General features: G+C 43.3%; 1 protein-coding gene across 1 annotated transcript in view; it reads left to right on the forward strand.

Moving 5' to 3' along the window:
* The window catches only part of LOC115146114 (gamma-aminobutyric acid receptor subunit alpha-2-like), a 39,388-nt gene that overhangs the window by 14,632 nt on the left and 3,782 nt on the right, over window positions 1–20,974 (forward strand). The window contains exons 5-8 of the mRNA XM_029687924.2: window positions 399–619; window positions 942–1,024; window positions 14,894–15,037; window positions 15,336–15,488. Coding sequence (XP_029543784.1) covers window positions 399–619; window positions 942–1,024; window positions 14,894–15,037; window positions 15,336–15,488 — 601 coding nt within the window. The remainder of the gene's footprint in view (window positions 1–398; window positions 620–941; window positions 1,025–14,893; window positions 15,038–15,335; window positions 15,489–20,974) is intronic.

Raw genomic sequence — 20,974 nt, forward strand, 5'->3', positions numbered from 1 at the left:
TTTGCGTATGGGAAGGAGGGTTGTACCCACCAGACTCCAGAGGGCCAGATGCTGACGGGATAGGGGGTACTGATGTAAATCCACCCTGACATTAGCAAGAGGGCAGGGAGCAGGCATCCACCACTGACTCTGCATGTCCCCAGACATAACAAACCAGGTGCAACCTCAAACACTGACTCAGGAGGCACCACTTTAGAACACACTTTTTGATTTATTTTATTGATTGAGGAGCTTTAATACCCTTATGGTTTCACTATACTTATTCAAAACCCATGTTATGATGCAGCAGTAGGTATACCAGATCTAAGTTGTTTTTATAACACCCTCTGCCATCGCAGTCTCTTCATTACCCATATCTCAACCTGTGCTAAAGTCTTTTGTACTCTGCTCTTTGTCAGGAATACACCGTGGACGTGTTCTTCCGTCAGAGCTGGATTGACGAGCGGCTGAAGTTCAACGGGCCGATGAATATCCTGCGGCTGAACAACCTGATGGCCAGTAAGATCTGGACGCCAGATACCTTCTTCCACAATGGGAAGAAATCTGTCGCTCACAACATGACCATGCCCAACAAACTGCTCCGGATCATGGAGGATGGAACACTGTTGTACACTATGAGGTAACAAGTGCTTGTTTTTCTATTACCCCTGGTTTCATTAGAGAGCTAAAAGAGCTGTCCTCAGGTCAAAGGACAAGGTGATGTCAGTGCAGCAGCCAACGCCAGCATTGAGTTCTACTGCTATTATACAGGCAGTCAGCATCACCCTATGAAAACCGTACAGTATGTGTACATACAAGGTCTCAGCATAGCCTGAAAGTGAGGAGAGATGAGGCCATTCAAAAGAAACATGATAGCACAACAAAACAACTGCACTGAGAGAGTAGCGCTGAGGTTCTGGGGTGATGTGAACTCTTGCGTCTGTATTTTTGTATTTACTCAGGTTAACGGTCCAGGCGGAATGTCCCATGCACCTCGAAGACTTCCCTATGGATTCCCACTCCTGTCCACTGAAGTTTGGCAGCTGTAAGCTTATCTCCTCATTCTTGCTTCTATTTTACTTTGTAAGGAACTGATATAGCTAGAGGCAGAACTTTGTTTCTTGCTAGATGTTTAACTGGTTGCCTGTGAGACTGAAACATCTAGTTAGTTGGGTTTGTTCTGAGTTCCCATATAAAATTAGGCTTTTCCTAAACAGCAATGCCATGTGCCTCTCTACAAAGACGTACTGTATCTGACGTAAGTTATATCAATCTTCTATCAGATTGACTGTTTTGCTAGAGGTGATTGAATTTAGCCTCCTTTCATTATGCAATGTAATTTTCTCATTTCACAGTAACATAAACTCAGCAACAAAAAAACATCCCTTTTTCAGGACCCTGTCTTTCAAAGATAAGTAGGAAAAATCCCAAAAACTTCACAGATCTTCATTGTAAAGGGTTGCTTGTTCAATGAACCATAAACAATTAATGAAGATGCATCTGTGCAATGGTTGTTAAGACACTAACAGATTACAGACGGTAGGCAATTAAGGTCACAGTTATGAAAACTTAGGACACTAAAGAGGCCTTTCTACTGACCCTGAAAAACACCAAAAGAAAGATGCCCAGGGTCCCTGCTCATCTGCGTGAACGTTCCTTAGGCATGCTGCAAGGAGGCATGAGGACTGCAGATGTGGCCAGGGCAATAAATTGCAATGTCCGTACTGTGAGACGCCTAAGACAGCACTATGGGGAGACAGGACGGACAGCTGATCATCCTCACAGTGGCAGACCACGTGTAACAACACCTGCACAGGATCGGTACATCCGAACATCATAGCTAAGGTCCTGGTACAGAATGGCAACAACAACTGCCCGATTTACACCAGGAACACACAATCCCTCCATCAGTGCTCAGACTGTCCGCAATAGGCTGAGAGAGGCTGGACTGAGGGCTTGTAGGCCTGTTGTAAGGCAGGTTCTCACCAGACATCACCAGCAACAATGTCGTCTATGGGCACAAACCCACCGTCGCTGGACCAGACAGGACTGGCAAAAAGTGCTCTTCACTGACGAGTCGCGGTTTTGTCTCACCAGGGGGTGATGGTTGGTTTCGTGTTAATCGTCGAAGGAATGAGTGTTACTACACCAAGGCCTGTACTCTGGTGCGGGATTGATTTGGAATTGGAGGGTCCGTCATGGTCTGGGGCTGTGTGTCACAGCATCATCGGACTGAGCTTGTTGTCATTGCAGGCAATCTCAATGCTGTGCGTTACAGGGAAGGCATCCTCCTCCCTCATGTGGTACCCTTTCTGCAGGCTCATCCTGACATGACCCTCCAGCATGACAATGCCACCAGCCATACTGCTTGTTCTGTGTGTTATTTCCTGCAAGACAGAAATGTCAGTGTTCTGTCATGGTCAGCAAAGAGCCCGGATCTCAATCCCATTGAGCACGTCTGGGTCCATGAGAAGGAGATGCACTGCAGTACTTAGTATCTGGTGTGGCCACCAGCTGCATTGACTGTTAATTTTGATTTTGATTCCCCCTTTGTTCAGGGACACATTATTCAACTTCTGTGAGTACAATGTCTGTGGACCTGGTTCAGTTTATGTCTCAGTTGTTGAATCTTATGTTCTGGCAAGTCGGTTAGGGCATCTACTCTGTGCATGACACAAGTAATTTTTCCAACAATTGTTTACAGACAGATTATTTCACTTATAATTCACTGTACCACAATTCCAGTGGGTCAGAAGTTTACATACACTAAGTTGACTGTGCCTTTATAGAGCTTGGAAAATTCCAGAAAATGATGTCATGGCTTTAGAAGCTTCTGATAGGCTAATTTACATAATTTGAGTACATTTGTGGTGTACCTGTGGATGTATTTCAAGGTCAACCTTCAAACTCAGTTGCTCTTTGCTTGACATCATGGGATAATCAAAATAATTCAGCCAAGACCTCAGAAAAAAACTTGTTGACCTCCACAAATCTGGTTCATTCTTGGGAGCAATTTCTAAACACCTGAAGGTACCATGTTCATCTGCACAAACAATAGTACCCAAGTATAAACACCATGGGACCACGCAGCCATCATACCACTCAGGAAGGAGACGCATTCTGTCTCCTAGAGATGAACGTACTTTGGTGTGAAAAGTGCAAATGAATCCCAGAACAACAGCAAAGGACCTTGTGAAGATGCTGGAGGAAACCGGTACAAAAGTATCTATATCCACAGTAAAACGAGTCCTATATCGACATACAGTTCAAGTCGGATGTTTACATACACCTTAGCCAAATGCATTTAAACTCAGTTTTTCACAATTCCTGACATTTAATCCAAGTAAAAATTCCCTGTTTTAGGTCAGTTTGGATCACCACTTTATTTTAAGAATGTGAAATGTCAGAATAATAGTAGAAAGAATGATTTATTTCAGCGTTTATTTATTTCATGACATTCCCAGTGAGTCAGAAGTTTACATACCAAATTAGTATTTAGTAGCATTGCCTTTAAATTGTTTAACTTGGGTCAAACATTTCGGGTAGCCTTCCACAAGCTTGGGTGAATTTTGGCCCATTTCTCCTGACAGAGCTGGTGTAACTGAATCAGGTTTGTAGGCCTTCTTGCTCGCACACACTTTTTCAGTTCTGTCCACAGATTTTCTATGGGATTGAGGTCAGGGCTTTGTGATGGCCACTCCAATACCTTGACTTTGTTGTTGTCCTTTTGCCACAGCTTTGGAAGTATGCTTGGGGTACTGTCCATATGGAAGACACATTTGCTACCAAGCTTTCCATTCCTGACTGATGTCTTGAGATGTTGCTTCAATATATCCACATAATTCTCCTTCCTCATGATGCCAATTATTTTGTGATGTGCACCAGTCCCTCCTGCAGCAAAGCACCCCCACAACATGATGCTGCCACCCCCGTGCTTCACGGTTGGGATGGTGTTCTTCGGCTTATAAGCCTCCCCCTTTTTCTTCCAAACATAACGATGGTCATTATGGCCAAACAGTTGTATTTTTCTTTCATCAGACCAGGGGACATTTCTCCAAAAAGTACGATCCTTGTCCCCATGTGCAGTTGCAAACCATAGTCTGTTTTTTTATGGTGGTTTTGGAGCAGTGGCTTCTTTTTGCTGAGCGGCCCATCACTACAAGCATGGTAAAAGTCAGTTGTTAATTTGCTTTGTATCTGGTCAACACATTTTTTCTCAGAAAGGGTTGGTAGCAGGCTGATTGGTCAGCTGTTTGAAACGGTAAAAGATGCTTTGCTATTCTTGGGTAACGGAATGACTTTCGCTTCCCTGAGGGCCTGAGGGCACACACTTCCCTGTAGACTTAGACTGAAGAGATGTCAAAAAAGGGTGGCAATATAGTCCGCAACCATCCTCAGTAAGTTGTCAGTACCAGGTGGTTTGTCATTATTGATAGACAACAATCTTCTTTCTTTTTTTTAACCTTTACCGTAGTGTGTGGAAGAGAATTAGGGCCAAGTGAAGAGAACAAAATAATAAATGTGTTGGTACTTGGATTATTACGATTTTTACATGTGTAGTACTTTAAAACTTTAAATACTTCCAGAATAAAGTAGACTTTTTGGGAATAAAGTTTAAATTAAATTAATCTAATAAAGTGGCAATATTTCGAGAATAAAGTGGCAAAATTAAAGAAAAACTTGATTCAATTTTGAGAATAAAGTTTGGTTAGATTTGGTTATTGGCATGTCTTCCTGGCTCCCTGTTGCTGTGTGCACCACTGTTGAAATGCTTGCATTAGATGACCTGGTGGAACTAGACTTTAGAATTGGCTTTAGTAAAAAAAAAAAGCTATTATAAGTATTAGGACCTGGAAGAGGTTGTGCCACAGATTATTCTCAGAAGGAGGAACCACACCGTGCGGTTACATACCTAGGTAGAGACGGGTGGGTTGTAATTCTTAACGGCCATGCATAGTGCGTTGTCAGAACACAAGTTAACTATCTTGGTACTGTCACTGATTGCGAAGAGACATGGAGTTGTGTGCATCATTCCCTGTCATGGTGCCCTTCGAATTCACTACAATGTTATCCTCAATCTCCTGTGTATGCCACCACCTTGCATATTATCTTAGAGAGTAACAGCTAGGCCAGCAGCCTATTTGTTGAAATGAAAGGTCAAATAAAATCATATTTGTCACATGCACCGAATGCTTACTTACAAGCCCTTAACCAACAATGCAGTTCAAGAAATAGAGAAAATATTTACTAAATAAAATAAGGTAAAAAATAAAATAAATAGTAACACAATAAAATGACATAACAATAACGAGGCTATATACAGGGGGTACCGGTACTGGGTCAATGTGCGGGGGTGCAGGTTAGTCAAGATAATTTGTACATGTAGGCAGGGGTAAAGTGACTATGCATAGATAAGAAACAGTGAGTAGCAGCAGTGTAAAAACAAAGGGGGGGGGGGTCAATGTACATTTTCAGCGTGGCCATTTGATGAATTGTTCAGCAGTCTTATAGCTTGGGGGTAGAAGCTGTTAAGGAGCCTTTTGGACCTAGAGTTGGCGCTGCTGTACCGCTTGCCATGAGGTAGCAGAGAGAACAGTCTATGATTTGGGTGACTGGAGTCTTTGACAATTTTTCGTCCTCCCTCTGACACCACCTAGTATATAGGTCCTGGAGGGCAGCCAGCTTGTCCCCAGTGATGCATTGGGCCGTACTCCCTACCCTCTGTAGCGCCTTATGGTCGGATGCCGAGCAGTTGAGAGCAGTCAGGATGGTGCACCTGTAGAACTTTTTGAGGATCTGGGGACCCGTGCCTCATAATTTCACTCTCCTGAGGGGGGGGAAAGGGTGTTGTTGTGCCCTCTTCATGACTGTCTTGGTGTGTCTGGACCATGATAGTTTGTGGGTGATCTGTACACCAAGGAACTTGAAATTCTCGACCAACTCCACTACAGCCCAATCAATGTTTTAATTTACCTAGACAAGTCAGTTAAGAACAAATTCTTATTTTCAATGACATCCTAGGGACAGTGGGTTATCTGCCTTGTTCAGGGGCAGAACGACAGATTTTGACCTTGTCAGCTCGGGGATTTGAACAGGTACCCCTGAGGGGCCCCGGTGTTGAGAATCAGCGTGGCAGATGTGTTGTTGCCTACCCTTAGGCTGTTGCCTACCCTTAGGCTGTCCCCACCTGGGTATACTCCTCAATGCCATTGGATGAATCACAGAACATATTCCAGTCTGTGCTTGCAAAACAGTTCCTTTAGCTTAGCATTCACATCTTCTGACCACTTCCTGCTTTAGTTTTTGCTTGTAAACAGGATTCAGGAGGATAGCGTTATGTTCAGATTTGCCAAATGGAGGGCTCTGTGTGTGGAGTAAAGGTGGTCTAGAGTTTTTTCCCTGTGGTTGCACATGTGAAATGCTGGTAAAAATGAGGTAAAACGTGCATTAAAGTCCCCTGCCACAGCTTGTTGAGTGTGATCTTAGTGCCAGCATTGGTTTGTGGTGGTAAATAGACTGCTATGAATAATTTAGATCAGAACTCTCTTGGTAGATAGTGTGGTCTACAGCTTATCACGAGGTACTCTACCTCAGGCGAGCAATACCTCAAGACTTATTTTACTATAGACATCGCGCACCAGCAGTTATTGACAAATAGACACACACCCCCGCCCCTTGTCTTACCAGACGTAGCTGCTCTGTCCTGCCGATGTACGGAAAACCCAGACAGCTCTAATATTATCCGTGTCGTCGTTCAGCCATGACTCGGTGAAACATAAGATATTACAGTTTCTAATGTCTCGTTGGTAGGATAGTCTCCACCGTAGATCATCAATTTTGTTTTCCAGTGATTGCACATTGGCTAATAGAACTGATGGTTCTATTAACTTACAAATTTGTGCGTAATGGCATGGTATTTTATGTACACTTCTAAGTAATCTCACAGACCTCTATAAGGTGAACAAGTGGTAACCTAAGTTAGCATATATAGCTGAGGCAAATAGCCTATAACGGAGACAATGCCCCTGTTTTGGGATTACCCATGTGTCCTTCATTCCTCCCTTCCTTGAAGACATCACCAATAGATGGATAGTGAAAGGAGATTTTACTCTAGACTACCAACCAAGTCATGTCAGATCAGTGATTATTTCTTTATATATAGCCTATCCTCATTGATCATCATTGATCAAATAGGCCTGTATTTATATCAACGATTATTTCAAGAAAGGGAGAATCCATCCATTAATATATTCAAACAGAGCCTAAGAATAGCTGCTTTGCACATGAAGGAGTGGTCCTTGAGATGCCTCTTCTCCCACAGACAGGTGCTATAGGTTTATAATGGGCTGCAAAATAGCGGTGTTGTAGCAGCTTGACATGAGACACATACACGCATAGCCCCCGGTCTTCAGGATCCCAAGATAATTTGTTTAATTGGGTGTGCTCACATAGCCTAGCCTATAGTCGTTAGAAGGAAATACAACTGTTAGTAAAACACCATGGATAAGGTCATTAATGGTTGCCATCATGCACAGATGTTTTATTCCCCTCTATTCTGAACTTTTATTTTCTCATATAGGCCTAGCTATAAGACTCTCTAAGCTACTGTCTGTAGTCTATGCAAGGTGTTCGCCTAAGCTACACAGGAGAACATTTTATCAAATTCAGAGGGCAGACTGACAGGGACTAATACCCCTTTTATATCATGGTGTAATGCATATGTCATCTTCATGGAGTCTCGCCCCACTACTGATCAGACAAGTGTGGTGATTGTAATGCAAGATAGAGGCCACGCTATCTCTCGTCAGAGATTGCTTTATTGTGGGAGATTGCTAAATATGACCTTTTTTATCCAAGACAGGGTAAATATATTGTTTCAGGTGATAATAAAACATGTTTTGTTTAGTTATTTTATCCTCAACTTGTTTCTCTAACTTTATAGCATGTCGAGCTAGCTAAAAGCCAATGCTAGGTTGAATGTACCATTGTAGCTAGCAACCTCACCTAGTAATGACTTTTGGTTTTTATAATAATTATCATCACAATAAACTTCAACTGAAGGCAAGTCATATAATATAATGGGTATTATTTAACATTTATATTATAATATTACTCACTTTTATGGAATGGGTAAAGTTGCTAGCGATCGCATAAAGCCATCAATATGGTTTGGTAGCTTCTATGGTTTGGTAGCTTCCTGTTCTTTGACGGACTGAAAATGACTCAAAGTTACAACAATTTCAAAGTATGCTCTGTCCTTCTCGCAACGGAGCCTTCAATCACAAGGGCGCATTGCGTTTCCACTCTGTTGTGGGTGAAATGTAACAGAGTTTGTTGGGGTAATATGAACAAGGCTTAATGCCTTGATCACACCCGACAGTGTCACTGCATTTTAGTACACCAGAAGTACATACATTTCCAATGTAACACGGTGTTTGCCTTACAGAAATGCATTGCAGAGGTATTTTGTCTGGTGCATAGTTGGATTTATCGAACGTATGCGTTAACCTGTATGCATAGATGGCTTGACAGAAATGACAACAGAAGGTTGAACTTTTGTTGCACACACATCCTATTGATGCTGTGTACCATTTTAAGCAATGACGCTGTCGGTGTGATCAATACATAATGCCTCGAACACACCTACTGCACCATTGTGCAAAATGGTACGCAGCATCATCTAGATATGTGTGCAACATACAGTACCAGTCAAAAGTTTGGACACACCTACTCATTCAAGGGTTTTTCTTTTGACTATTTTCTACATTGTAGAATAATAGTGAAGACATCAGAACTATGAAATAACACATATGGAATCATGTAGTAACCAGAAAAGTGTTAAACAAACCAAAATATATTTTAGAGTTCAGATGATTCAAAGTAGCCACCCTTTGCCTTGATAATAGCTTTAAACACTCTTGGCATTCTCTCAACCAGCTTCACCTGGAATGCTTTTCCAATAGTCTTGAGGGAGATCCCACATATGCTGAGCACTTGTTGACTGTTTTTCAACATATTTACCTCTGCAAGGCAGTGCTGCAAGGCAAGCACAGCGTTCCATTGGAAATTAATGTACTTCTGGTGTACCAAAATGCAATGACGCTGTAGGTGTGATCGAGGAACCCCAGGTCTCTTCGCAGTCAGTGACAGAGCCAAGAAAGTTTTTTGTTTGCGCTCATAATGCACCATGGCCCTTAGAAGAGCATATGCCTATAGTATGAAGTTTTCAGGGGGAAACTTGATGTGTGCGTGCGCACGTGCGTGCGCAGTGACACCTGTCCTAACAAGTGTATTAGATCATTAGATTGATGGCCATTTGTTTGTTTTGCCCCTACTTTTTAACACCCACACACAACACCTGCATACACACACAACCCACCCATCTTTACCTATGTATGTAACCACATCGACTTGGATGAAATACCTCATCCAAGTCTGTGTGGTTCCTCCTTCTGAAAAGAACCTCAACCTCTTCAGGTCCTAATAATTATAATAATATTTTTGGGGGGGTTACGACATTTAGCATTTAGTACCACATTCCATTTATTTAATTTAATTAGGCAAGTCAGTTAAGAAAAATTCTTATTTACAATGATAGCCTAGGAACAGCAGGTTAACTGCCTTGTTCAGGGGTAGAACAACATATTTTTACCTTGTCAGCTCAGGGATTTGATCTAGCAAACTTTTGGTTATTGGCCCAACGCTCTAACCACTGGGCTACCTGCCGCCACAAATAACACATCCATAAATGGGAAAAAGACAGTAAAAAGAAAATCATGAGGAATAAGGGTTTGAAGTATCTGTCCTATACTTAATTATATATACTTTTTTTTTGTTTAACACATAATCCCGTTTTTATGGTAAGCACAAAATTACCTCCAAAATTCCATAACAAATTTGAACCGGTATGGTTACCTTCAGATGACTCTGTCACACTTGTGGGGGTCATAGAGCAAAATGGAGAACACCATAGTGTTTGTGAGAATCTCCCCTTTCCATAGAGTGAAATGCTATAGCGATTTTCGGGATGTTTCATGGTCTGACAAACACCGCTGTGGTTTTGTCTACCTTCGCAGACGATGCAAAAAAACATATCTCTAGCGTAAACTGACGTATATTGACGCACCAGTGATAATGATGTGCTAAAAGAGCAAGGATTTCCTTGTTACTGAAGCCGGCATATCTAACTCCGGCATTTCAAAGGTGGCACGGCACGCACAGCAACAGGGAGCCAGTGTCACATTCTGACCTTAGTTCTTTTGTTATGTCTTTGTTTTAGTATGGTCAGGGCGTGAGTTGGGTGGGTTGTCTATGTTTGTTTTTCTATGTTGTGTTTTGTGTTTGGCCTGGTATGGTTCTCAATCAGAGGCAGGTGTCTTTAGTTGTCTCTGATTGAGAATCATACTTAGGTAGCCTTTTCCCACCTGTGTTTCGTGGGTGATTATTTTCTGTTTAGTGTGTTTTGCACCTGACGGAGCTGTTTCGGTTGTGCTTTTTGTTTCTTTATTTGATAGTGTTCAGTTTAAATAAATAACATGAACACGTACCACGCTGCGCTTTGGTCCTCACCTTCTTCCACCGACGACCGTTACAGATCCACCCACCACCAAAGGACCAAGCAGCGTGGTATCGGGCAGCAGCAGATATCTCAGGACTCATGGACATGGGAGGAGATTCTGGATGGAGAAGGACCCTGGGCACAGGCTGGGGAATATCGCCGCCCCAAGGCAGGGTTGGAGGCAGCTAAAGCTGAGCGGCGGTGGTATGAGGAGGCAACTCTCCGTGCTTACCGTGGAGAGGGGTGGACCGGGCAGGCACCGTGTTATGCCGTGAGGCGCACGGTGTCCCTGGTGCGCAGGTATAGCCCGGTGCGTTACATCGCAGCGCCTCGTATCAGCCGGGCTAGAGTGGGCATCGAGCCAGGTGACATGAAGCCGGCTCAGCGCATCTGGTCTCCAGTGCGTCACCTTGGGCCGTGGTACATGGTACCAGCCCTACGCACGGTGTCCCGGTTCGCCAGCACAGCCCAGTGTGGTCTGTTCCACCTCGCCGCACTTACCTGGCGACGGGGAATATCCAGCCAGCCAGCTCCAGGTGCTCCCTCCTGTCCAGCGCTGCCAGAGTCTCCCGTCTGCCCTGAGCTGCCGGAGTCTCCCGTCTGCCCTGAGATGCCGGAGTCTCCCGTCTGCCCTGAGCTGCCGGAGTCTCCCGTCTGCCCTGAGCTGCCGGAGTCTCCCGTCTGCCCTGAGCTGCCGGAGTCTCCCGTCTGCCCTGAGCTGCCGGAGTCTCCCGTCTGCCCTGAGCTGCCGGAGTCTCCCGTCTTCCCTGAGCTGCCGGAGTCTCCCGTCTGCCCTGAGCTGCCGGAGTCTCCCGTCTGCCCTGAGCTGCCGGAGTCTCCCGTCTGCCCTGAGCTGCCGGAGTCTCCCGTCTGCCCTGAGCTGCCGGAGCCGCCCGTCTGCCCTGAGCTGCCGGAGCCGCCCATCTGTCCTGAGCTGCCGGAGCTGCCCTTCACGTCGGAGCTGCCTGAGTCTCCCGCTGGTCCGGTGCTGCCGGAATCGCCCTTCACTCCGGTGCTGCCGGAGCCGCCCTTCACGTCGGAGCTGCCTGAGTCTCCCGCCTGTCCGCCGCTGCCGGAATCTCCCGTCCATTCGGGACCCGTTGCTAGGGTCCCCAGTCCGAGGTCGGCGGCGAGGATCGCTGCTCAAAAGGCGCCACGGAGGCGGGTTAAGAAGCGGGTAAAGACTATGATGGAGTGGGGTCCATGTCCCGCACCAGAGCCGCCACCGCGGACAGACACCCACCCAGACCCTCCCCTATAGGTTCAGGTTTTGCGGCCGGAGTCCGCACCTTTTTGCTTCTTTGTTTGATAGTGTTCAGTTTAAATAAATAACATGAATAAGTACCACGCTGCGCTTTGGTCCTCACCTTCTTCCACCGATGACCGTTACAGCCAGAGATGTATGCAATTAATAACCAAATCCCTTACTTTAATCACAGGTTGACTTTTATTGCCAAGAGTCTTGTCCTGGAGGAAGAACTGAGCGGTTTCCCATTAGATAGGCCAGCTATAATGTCAAAATTGGCTAGATTATGAAAATAAAAATATGTTTTTAAAGTACTATCTCTTCACTTGGTCCTAATTCAAAATTACAATGCTTGTCTTTCATAATTTAATATAATTTGGTCAGTTATGTATTTTTTTTAATATATATTTTTTTATTTGACCTTTATTTAAACAGGTAGGTTAGTTGATAACAAGTTCTCATTTACAACTGCGACCTGGCCAAGATAAAGCAAAGCAGTGCGACACAAACAACAACACAGAGTTACACATGGAATAAACAAACATACAGTCAATAATACAATAGAGACAGTCTATATACAGTGTGTGCAAATGAGGTAGGATAAGGGGGTGAGGCAATAAATAGGCCATAGTGGCGAAATTATTACAGTATGTCAAAATAAACACTGGGGTGATAGATGTGCAGAAGATGAGTGTGCAAAGGAGCAAAATAAAGAACAATATGGTGATGAGGTAGTTGAATGGGCTATTTACAGATTGGCTATGTGCAGTGATCTGTGAGCTGCTCTGACAGCTGGTGCTTAAAGCTAGTGAGGGAGATATGAGTCTGCAGCTTCAGTGATCTTTGCAGTTCATTCCAGTCATTGGCAGCAGAGAACTGGAAGGAAAGGCGGAGAGAAATTGGCTTTGGGGGTGACCAGTGAAATATACCTGCTGGAGCGCGTGCTGTGGGTGGGTGCTGCTATGGTGACCAGCGAGCAGAGATAAGGTGGGGCTTTACCTAGCAACGACTTATAGATGACCTGGAGCCAGTGGGTTTGACAACAGATATGAAGCGAGGGCCAGCCAACGAGAACATACAGGTCACAGTGGTGGGTAGTATATGGGGCTTTGGTGACAAAACGGATGGCACTGTGATAGACTGCATCCAATTTGCTGAGTAGAGTGTTGGAGGCTATTTTGTAAATGACATCGCCGAAGTCAAGGATCGGTAGGATAGTCAGTTTTACTAGGGTATGTTTGGCAGAGTGAGTGAAGGCTGCTTAGTTGCGAAATAGGAAGCCGATTCTAGATTTCATTTTTGATTGGGGATGCTTAATGTAAGTCTGGAAGGAGAGTTTACAGTCTAACCAGACACCTAGGTATTTGTAGTTGTCCACATATTCTAAGTCAGAACCGTCCAGAGCAGTGTTGCTAGACGGGTGGGTAAGTGTGGGCAGCGATCGGTTGAAGAGCATGCTTTTAGTTTTGCTTGCATTTAAGAGCAGTTGGAAGCCACGGAAGGAGAGTTGTATGGCATTGAAGCTCATCTGGAGGTTAGTTAACACAGTGTCCAAAGAAGGGCCAGAAGTATACAGAATGGTGTCGTCTGCGTAGAGGTTGATCAGAGAATCACCAGCAGCAGGAGCGACATCATTGATGTATACAGAGAAAAGAGTCGGCCTGAGAATTGAACCCTGTGGCACCCCCATAGACAGCCAGAGGCCCGGACAACAGGCCCTCCAATTTGACACACTGAACTCTATCAGAGAAGTAGTTGGTGAACCAGGCGAGGCAATCATTTGAGAAACCAAGGCTATCGAGTCTACCGATGAGGATGTGGTGATTGACAGAGTCGAAAGCCTTGGCCAGGTCTATGAATAGGGCTGCACAGTATTGTTTCTTACCGATGGCGGTTATGATATCGTTTAGGACCTTGAGCGTGGCTGAGGTGCACCCATGACCAGCTCGGAAACCAGATTGCATAGCAGATAAGGTACGGTGGGATTCGAAATGGTCGGTGATCTGTTTGTTAACTTGGCTTTCGAAGACCTTAGAAAGGCAGGGTAGGATAGATGTAGGTCTGTAGTAGTTTGGGTCTAGAGTGTCTCCGCCTTTGAAGAGGGGGATGACCGCGGCAGCTTTCCAATCTTTGGGGATCTCAGACGATACGTATTCTCAATTTTCGCGAATTTATCGGTGGTGACAGTGTTTCCTAGCCTCAGTGCAGTGGGCAGCTGGGAGGAGGTGCTCTTATTCTCCATGGACTTTAGTGTCCCAGAACTTTTTGGAGTTAGTGCTACAGGATGCAAATTTCTGTTTGAAAAAGCTAGCCTTTGCTTTCCTAACTGCCTGTTTATATTGGTTCCTAACTTCCCTGAAAAGTTGTATATGGCAGGGGCTATTCGATGCTAATGCCGTGTTCCACAGGATGTTTTTGTGCTGATCAAGGGCAGTCAGGTCTGGAGTGAACCAAGGGCTACATCTGTTCCTGGTTCTAACTTTTTTGAATGGGGCATCCTTATTTAAGATGGTGAGGAAAGCCCTTTTAAAGAATAACCAGGCATCCTCTACTGACAGAATGGGGTCAATATCCTTCTAGGATACCCGGGCCAGGTCAATTTAGAAAGCCCTGCTCGCTGAAGTGTTTTAGGGAGACTGTAATGAGTGAAGGTCGCTTGACCGCAGACCCATTACGGACGCAGGCAATGAGGCAGTGATCGCTGAGATCCTGGTTGAAGACAGCAGAGGTGTATTTGGATGGCTATGTTTGGCTTTGAAGGTACAGAGTTTGTTGTTGGCATGTCATGCCTAAGTTTGCTAATCTTGCCAATGAAAAAGTAATTAAAGTAGTTGGCAATATCAGAGGGTTTTGTGATGAATGAGCTATCTGATTCAATGAAGTACAGTATGTAGCTGAGTTCACCTTTTTGCCCCAAATTTCTTTTAATGTGCTCCAAAACTTTTTATTATCATCCTTTATATAATTTATCTTTGTTTCATAGTACAGTTTCTTCTTACTTTTGTTTAGTTTAGTCACATTTACAATTAATCAATTTACAGTACATTTGCCAATCAGCTGTTGCGCCAGACTTATTGTACAGACTTATTGACCTTTATTACTTTCTGCAGATGCTTACACAATGGCTGAAGTGACGTACATTTGGACTCGAAATGCATCAGCGTCAGTGGAGGTAGCAGGAGATGGATCCAGACTGAACCAGTATCACCTTCAGGGCCAAACTGTCGGGACAGAGACCATTAAATCAAGCACAGGTGAGTCTAGACCAGAATAATAAAAAAATGGTGTGCTCGAATCAAATAGTCTTTTAAAGAAAAGTATTTCGGTGAAGGGTTGGAAAGGAAACATCAACTGGAAAATGAAAACCCACACTCACTAGTAATAGTAACCTGTGAGTGTGTGTTTTCTAGTTGATGAGTCTACACCAGTACCCATTATTGGATCTGAGCAGCGACACCAAGCAGAGACAACAATCTCCTGAACCAATATAAAAAAAACAATTATCACACCACACTCCCACCTGTATTTGTTCTGCTTCTTCCCTGTCTGTAGGTGAGTACACCGTCATGACAGCCCACTTCCACCTGAAGAGGAAGATTGGCTACTTTGTGATCCAGACTTACCTGCCCTGCATCATGACCGTCATCCTCTCCCAGGTCTCCTTCTGGCTCAACCGAGAGTCTGTACCCGCCAGAACTGTCTTTGGTGAGCACTTTCTCACACAATTACTTGATCACAGCAGATAGCGAATACTACCACAACTGTGCCATGTTTGCAACGTCTCATCTGTGATTTTGTCTTTAGTCAGGCTGAACATGGTTGCCTATGTAGTCAAGTAAAACATATTATTCCACGGGAAGTCTCTGCTCCTCAATGTTCAGGTCAAACATATTGATGGTCATGTCAAACACGTCATATGTTCTATTTTTCTAGTCAATCAGCCCTTGTCAGATAAAATGCATTCCACCTAGTTCAAACACCTGTTACTCTACAGTCAGGCCAAACACCTGCTCTTAAATAACAGCCTGGTCAAATGGTCAGATACAGTAAGTCACATGCTGCACATACACTCCTATCCCTGAGCAGGAGTGTTACATCTGACAGGCTAACGCTATCAGAGCATCACAGCATGCTTATCACAAGAAGCCCAGTCGACCCACAGAAAAAAGAAAAAAAAAGCCCAGACCCTTATATCCTATTTGGAAATGTCAGGGACCTGTCGGTCTCTAAACTGGGGCTTCTATACACTCTCTCCGTCTGCCCCATAATGTAGATTCCCCTAATTTAATCAGCGCTAATTATGCATTGGAGTGCCATGTATTCAGAGCCAGTCAGTGTATTCACAACCTTAATGACATGAAGATTATGTTCTGTATCAGTTGAATGGTTTAACATTAAGGGAACTGGAATGGTTTTTAATAGGCCTTTTAGAGGAGCAAATTCGTGGCTTTTAAGTTGACTTAACATCGAACTACCACTTTAGCCCTCAATGTAAACACAGACCACAGGCATATTAAAGATCAGCTACTCTAAATGCCCGTGGTTGCCAACATAACAGACAACATATGGAAAAAAACTTTAGCAGTTTTGTCTTTATATGCATTGTTGTTGGTTTACATTATTGTAGAATCGTTTCTAAAGTTTTAGGAAATAGTATATCCCTCTATTTGTTTTCCTTTGAATACTTCTATATTATGAGTCCTTTTTCTTATTGTTTACATTTGGGGTCAACTCACCATATACTTTTAATTTGTTCACAATTCTCCCTCAGTCTTCTAGTGTATCAAACAGATTGATAACTATTCTAAACATGTTCAATGATAATTCTCATGAATATCACTCATTGAGACAGTCTAGCTCAGCATTTCCTAAACTTGGTCCTCAGGACCCCAAGGAGTGCACGTTTTGGTTTTTGCCCTTACACTACAAAACTCATTCAAATGATCAAAGCTTGATGATTAGATTATTATCTGAATCAGCTGTGTAGTGCTAGGGCAAAAACCAAAACGTGCATCCCTTGGGGTCCTGAGGCCCGAGCTTGGGAAACCCTGGTCTAGCTATTCATGCAAGGTTATTAAACATTTCATATTCAGATAATAGCTGTTAAATCCAGCTTTCTAGAGGGGCCAAAGACTGCTCCTTCTTTTAATTGGGATTTGGCATATTCTACACTGAAAGAGTGAACAGGTTTCATGAAGTTGTTATGAATATGCTTGAAAGGGGCTCTGAACCTCCTGATCTAGCTTCGGTTTCAATTATCCTCATTATGAAATGCCAGTGATAACGAGGCGTGCTTTGATGTGGGTGTCTCTTTTGTGTGTTCGAACGTGGGAAGCGATGGTACATTCGCTCTGCCAAAACAGTACACAGTTAGTCATTCACCCTTCCAGATAACCTAACCAGGTCTTGTCTGGAAGTAGGCTAGACTAGCTAGCAACCAACTTCTTTCACCAATTAGCTTCAGCCGGCTGGTGTGCGACCATGTGAAAGTTGATTTGACTTTGAATAGCCTAGCTCTGTGGCTAATTAGGGACCATCAATAAATTACACAATATGTTCAGGTTGCATATCTTTAGTTGTCTCATTAAAAGCTTTCAATATTTGCATATTAATTTCTAAAATGTATAGTTGGTTTGAGTTTTTTTAAGTCATTGAAATTTGGAGCTATTGACATTTAAAAGATTGTCTAATGTACTTTTACTGATGGTCCCTAACTGGCCCCATAGGGATATCGAATGTCAAACCAAATGGACCATGGACATTACGATCGGGTCCCGTGCAGCTGTGCTCCGAATTGATGATTACTTGGGTGCTGCCAGCTGTGGGCATGTGGGAAGGATTGAAATAAACCCAAACCAAGGAAAACTGTTACGGTACCCTTCATTCTGTGACAAACATTTTTTTTTGTAATTATCTCGCAAATCTCAGTTTTGTATGAGACTTTAAGACGAAAATTATCCTATTTACACTACAATAATTGTTTCTGACTAATATCGATGCCACATTGGCCGTTTTCTACCAGAGAAGTGATTTATTGCCTTCAGTTGCTCTTTAAAGGCACACTGTAACTTGTAATACTGTGGTAGCTAGGAATGAGTTACATAAACAATGATGTTCGACAAACTCCTAACAAATATCTCACAAGTACACTGTAACATTAAGGGCTTGATTCAATCCATAGCACTGAAGATCTGCGCTGTAGTGCAATTGAAATGTAAAGGCGTTGTTCTCGTGTTCGCGGAGACTGCATTTACAGTAAACGGTGCATATATTGGCTCAATCGGAAATAAATTGCGCTATAATGCAGATTTTCAGCAAAGGCCATCTAAGGAAAAGTGTTCCTTTTAGAACTGTGTTTCTTGTTGTCTCAGTTCTATGAGATCTGGCTCTGGGGTGGTGTTCTGGTTAAATTATTTATGTAGTCACCACTTCAAGCCTCCAAAGCATATCGCCACAGGGCGTTTTATCCTCGCAATCGGAGGATTGTTATTTGACCCTTTTAGCCTGCGGTATGTTGTTTGATGTAGTTTCATGTTTCCTCAAATGCAATGAAAAAAAGCCACAAAAAAACCTATCCATCAGCAGCCATGTGGGGAAAAAACACCCATTATTTCAATGTCAATGTCATCTTAGTCAGAGGTTTGAAGGAAGAAATGATAACTCGTTGTCTAATTACATGCCTGTGTCTGCATGTTTAGAGTACACAATGACAATGTGTAGATTGTCAATGGAAAACATGTTTTCCAGATTTGTTTATCCTCTCACCTTCACCTGCAATGCAGTAATCGAAGAGTATTTTTTCTCTCTGAAAATGATGAGGCCAGGGAATTAGTAAAGAGACAGGAAGATGCTTTGTATTTGCTTTGACTGAATTCATAGAACAGGGACTTGAGGGGGAGAGACACCTATTGATTATTTACGAGGAAACTCAAGGAAGCGGAGGAAATATGGTGGATGTCTGTGTGTATTCCCGTGTATGTAGGAGTACAGGTCTGGAGTGATGCAACATCAACAGGAAAACACATTATCCTCTCAAAGCATTGGAGTGGTTTGATAGGGTGGGATTCCCGCATGTCCTCCAGCACCTGATAGTCTTTATGCACCATGCCCAGTACTTCATATCAGCTTGTTGGTAATACTTTACTTGAACTGCAGAAATGCCTTCTTAAACACATCATAGAAATGATGTGCTAGACATCCTAAAAGGACATGACAACAGCTCACCTTTGATTTGAGATAATTGAACAGTAAAACATATTTTCCCAGATATTTATCTATATATCGTGACTGTGTTATATAAAGACTATTTTTGTTAGGACTGTCAAAGTAAACGCGTTAATAACGCGTTTAACTCGTGACATGTTTATCGGCGTACATTTTTGGGACGCCATTAATCACATCTTTATATCTTCACTGCACAGAATCTTAACGCATCGATCCCACCAACAGCGTTTGCGCAAAATGGTACGCAGCATCATCAAGATATGTGTGAAACATAAGATCAACATTCACCTTCTGCTACCATTTCTGTCAAGCCGTCTACACATACAGTTTGATGAATACATTCGATAAATCCAACGTTATGCACGAACTGTAAATGCCTCTTCAATGCAATGCTGCAAGGCAAACACAGCGTTCCATTGGAAATGAATGTACTTAGGGTGTACTAAAATGCAATTATGCTGTCGGTGTGATCAAGGCGTAAGTGCACATGTTTCCGCACGGACCCTTTTTAAGCGCAAAACACAACACTTAACACAGCTACGATCAATGGGTGTTTCTAGAAGGGACACATATTTTGTCAAAATTGACTTGTCATATTAGGTTTCGGAGAATTTATGCAGCAGGGTAAATAACGTAGGGTTATCTAAAAACTACTTTTGACATAATTTTGACAAATTGTACCCCATCTAGACATGACCTAGTCAATGCTTGCGCCTTAACATGAAACCCCTTTACATCTCAGAAGACCTTGTGCCTCTAGCCAAAATCATTTAAAAATGATGCCCAATATTACCAGAGCTGTTATTCTTTCTGCCGCAGATTTGTGCGCAAGTCACGGGCCACTTGCGAGCCACTATTTTTGGGGGTTTGATAACAAAATATATTTAGCTAGCTAGTTATGTTACTTGACCACAGGAAGAACTGACATTTTATTTATTTGATTTTTTATTTAACCTTTATTTAACCAGGCATTCTTATTTACAATGACGGCCTACCAAAAGGCAAAAGGCTTCCTGCGGGGACGGGGACTTGGATAAAACATTTATTTTAGGACAAAACACACATCATGACAAGAGAGACACCACAACATAACATAAAGAGAGACCTAAGACAACACAGCATGGTAGCAACACAACATGACTTCAACATGGTAGCAACACAACATGACAACAACATGGCAGCATCACAACATGGTAGCAGCACAAAACATTGTGCAAACATTATTGGGCACAGACAACAGCACAAAGGGCAAGAAGGTAGAGACATCAATACATCACGAAAAGGAATAGGCTACTCAAAGAGATGCTTTTGTGTGTGTGTAAGAGAGGATGTGTATGAGAACGGGATTAAGTGGGAGAGTTCGATTTGCCTGGCCCGTTTCCTGGGTGAATGGAGATTTCTGAAGGACCAACGGAATGGCCTAAAATGTTCAAACTCCGCTCACCCCGGGCACTGAGCCATGCAAAATGAACTTGCCCGGCAAGAGCGAGAGGAGGGTGTAGGCGGAGAGTGTATAGGCCTATGGGTGTAAAGTTATCTGAACAGTACAGATGGTAACAGTGCTTTCATAACATTGTTAGACAAGTTTAAAAGCTATTTGTACTTTGTATCCATAGAGCCCGCTCTTTTTTCCTATAATCACACTCATTTAGAATGTTTGAAGCCTTAACAGTACTTAAAGCTGTGTTTGTGTTTGTGTGTGTGTGTGTGTGTGTGTATGTGTGTGTGTGTGTGTGTGTGTCTGTGTGTGTGTGTGTGTGTGTGTCACTTCAAGAATATTGATAAGATGGAGTAGGCTTACATAACCATCGGGAGTGTTAGTAAGCTGTGTGTGTGTGTGTGTGTGTGTGTGTGTGTGTGTGTGTGTGTGTGTGTAAGAATATTGATAAGATGGAGTAGGCTTACTTAACCACCGGGAGTGTTAGTAAGCTGTGTGTGTAAGAATATTGATACGATGGAGTAGGCTT

This window comes from Oncorhynchus nerka, linkage group LG18 (assembly GCF_034236695.1).
Source record: "Oncorhynchus nerka isolate Pitt River linkage group LG18, Oner_Uvic_2.0, whole genome shotgun sequence".
NCBI classification, from domain to species: Eukaryota; Metazoa; Chordata; class Actinopteri; order Salmoniformes; family Salmonidae; genus Oncorhynchus; species Oncorhynchus nerka.